This window comes from Colobus angolensis, unplaced genomic scaffold, assembly GCF_000951035.1.
Source record: "Colobus angolensis palliatus isolate OR3802 unplaced genomic scaffold, Cang.pa_1.0 Scaffold273, whole genome shotgun sequence".
NCBI lineage: Eukaryota > Metazoa > Chordata > Mammalia > Primates > Cercopithecidae > Colobus > Colobus angolensis.
Window position 1 is genome coordinate 2,154,475 of NW_012115966.1, and position 2,895 is coordinate 2,157,369.

The 2,895-nt window shown below is 49.2% G+C and overlaps 1 protein-coding gene across 1 annotated transcript in view; it reads right to left on the reverse strand.

The window, feature by feature from the left end:
* Nucleotides 1-1,307: 1,307 nt before the first annotated feature.
* The window catches only part of SARS (seryl-tRNA synthetase), a 26,866-nt gene continuing 25,278 nt past the window's right edge, over nucleotides 1,308-2,895 (reverse strand). The window contains exons 8-10 of the mRNA XM_011948161.1: nucleotides 2,597-2,662; nucleotides 2,093-2,222; nucleotides 1,308-1,735 (exon numbers count right to left, since the gene is read on the reverse strand). Of these exons, the coding sequence (XP_011803551.1) occupies nucleotides 1,578-1,735; nucleotides 2,093-2,222; nucleotides 2,597-2,662 (354 nt within the window). The 3' untranslated portion in view covers nucleotides 1,308-1,577. The remainder of the gene's footprint in view (nucleotides 1,736-2,092; nucleotides 2,223-2,596; nucleotides 2,663-2,895) is intronic.

Here is a 2,895-nt window from a genome sequence, read left to right on the forward strand (position 1 = left end):
TGGGGCAAAACTAGCCTCCTGCTCCCTGTGTAAGCTGCCTTTCTTCAAACCAAATAGTTGAGGCCACAGGAATGTGAGTTTCTGGTCCTTCTGAATTACAAATGGGAGCAGCTTGCTTTGTCCCCTTCCGGCTTTGTTATCCCAGAGCTGGGGCAATGGGCTATATATAGCCCAGGCGGGCTGCTTGGGTCTGCCTATGGGCCCCCAGCTGGCATGGCCAGGCAACACAAGGGAGCCACTGTCACCCTTTCACACACCTACCTCAGTTTTGACAGGGTTTCCAGTAGCAAGATTAATAGGATCAATCCCAAGCCCTCAGTGGAAAACGGAGCACATGGCCCCTTTTTCCTTGGTACCATGCTCCAGCAGTCCCAGGGAAGTCGCTGCTCAGGGACTAAGGAAGCTGAGGTGAGATAAGGGCTCCTAAGTGACAGCCCAGTTCACATTTCAGCTCTCAACCTCCCAAAGAAACATAAACCACTGCCGAGGAGACAGGACTTCCGACCTCCACCAGGCCACATTGTCTCATCTCCCTTACCATCCTTGTATTTCTGTCTTCCAAAGGATGGAACAGGCGTAATCATATAATCATGTCCCCCACCCTACCTTCTGGGACCATCACAAAGATAAAAGAGATCACCTGTAGGGAGTATTTTAACCTCCTAGGAGAGAGGCAGTAAACTAACAGAAGCTGTTATTAAAGTAGAGGGTTTGTAGATTGCAGATGAAAGGCAGCAGGTAAATAAACAGCCTGAACATCAGCCTCCCCTGCGAAAGGAACTGGCTATTAGGGCAACAGTGGGAGCTCCACAAAGGGACTACAACATTTTTCTCCTCTCGTCTGCCCTGCTGGCTATCTCAGTCCTTTGGAGGTGCAGCAGCAAGATGGTATGTAGTTGGTCTTCCCATGTAGGAGTGGCTGTAACAAGAGAAACTGCTGTTAATAAGTCCCCAACCTGTGCTAGGGGTAGAAGCTAGGGGCTCTTCTGGATTAAATACAGTCTCTCCCTTTCCACGGAGTCCTTTGTAGGGATCAGAAGTGCTAAGAGGCTTTTAAAACAGTTCTGGCTCTAAGCCAGTCCTACCTCAATGATTTCAAGCAGGAACATATTTGTAAAGGAGGATCCTGGCCCTTGCCCTGCAAGCTTGTGTGATTCAGACTCCATTTTCCACCTGCCCCTTGAGCCTTTTCTAAGTGTACCCCTCCCTTCACCTACCTGTTCAAAGGCTCTGTGACTTGCTAACTGGAGGGACAGCCTAATTTGGAAGGAAAAGCAGAAGGGTGTATCAGGGAGAACCGTCAGAGGCGGGGTTCAAGCCCCAGGAAGAAGACTGAGGAAGAGTCCTAAGCCCTCCCCAGAGATGCTTTATTACATGGTTTCATCAGTCATCAGTGATGGGTTCCTATGCCCATGCAATGAGACAGGAACATCTGTGTGGTACACGGCACTGCTCCCCTCTCAGCTACACAGTCAGATGGGGGCAGGGTGATGAATGGGTGCTTGGCTTCCCTGCTGTTGGGCAGGCTCTGAGATCTCAGCGGACAGAAATGAAAGCAAACAGGGACGCAGGAATGTTCAGGCATCGGTGACCTCCATGTTCTGCAGCCTGCTTTCTAGGGTGACGTCTCTTGCTGCCGCTTTCTTTTTGCTGCCCTCATGCTGCTTCTTCTGCTTCTTGGATGGCTCCTGGTCAATGGGTGCAGGCTTCACAAAGGGGATCAGTTCTTGCAGTCCTGGGAGGGAAGAGTCAACCAAATGACCTATTCCTTCTCAGCGAGTCAAAGCCCTAAGACCTCTGGGGAGAGTTCAACAAGACAATGATCCCTTTGAATAGAGGGGTCCCTTTGATAGGCACCGGTTTCCTTTATTCTTTTCTTCCCTAGTCTGAATCTTAGCAGCATTTCAGTATCATACCTGCACTGGCTACTTTCTCAACCAGGCCCCCTGCCCTGCCCAGCCCGAGAGGGCAGACAAGAGTTTCAGGGGCTGTGTCAGAACAAAACAACCTGGTATACCTGAAAGGGGCCTGCTACTTTGAAGAGTGTGAAGACAGAAAAGAGGAGGGTGATGAGATGAGCTGGGAGTTTTACCTGGCGGCATGAACTCCTTCAATTTCTCAGGCACAGTGATGCCCTTCTCTGTCTGGTAGTTCTCCAGGATGGCGCAGATGGTACGGGTAGTGGTGCACATGGTAGCATTGAGCATATGGACAAACTCCACCTGGGAAGACAGGGTCCCAGAGGGGAAGTCGGGCTCAACTCTCAGCTGTTCTTACGGACGGCCAGGAACCGTCCATTCAACCAGACTTCCCCAACCACAACTGTCCAAATCAAAATGATGGGTTCGACCCCTTAGCAACTTTTTTCTGAATTTGAATTATTTGGTATTTATTGCCTGTTAGATAATTGCAGAAAGATCCCTCATGTCTCCATGAGTGACAAGTGGTAGCTTCTGGTATTTTGAGGAGTTGGGCCCTTTAAGGGAAGGAAGAAACTACTATTGTGGCCTTTCCTTTTCACCCCTTTCAAGCCCCTGACTTGGAAAAGAGTAGGGCCTGAAAATTGGGTTTGAAGAGAACAGCTTACAACCCAGACCTTCTTGGGTGAGAAGAGGGAAGCCTCCAACTTGTTCTGTGTAGATAAATGGAGATTATTCTTTCTCTGGAGTTAAGAAAAACAAAGCCAGAAAGAGAAAAGCTAGAATTACCTTATAGAAGAGAGCTAGATTCAGGTTTCTAGCTAAAAGAACTCAGTCCTGACTCAGTACAAGGCATTTTCAGATTCCCTTTTTGGTCTAGATTGAGAAGCTCAGATTTTCCCATGATGCTGGGGACCAGTGCACCCCAGAGGCTGAGAAATAAGACGGACGGGCCGTGTACTGAAGGCTCTGCTTC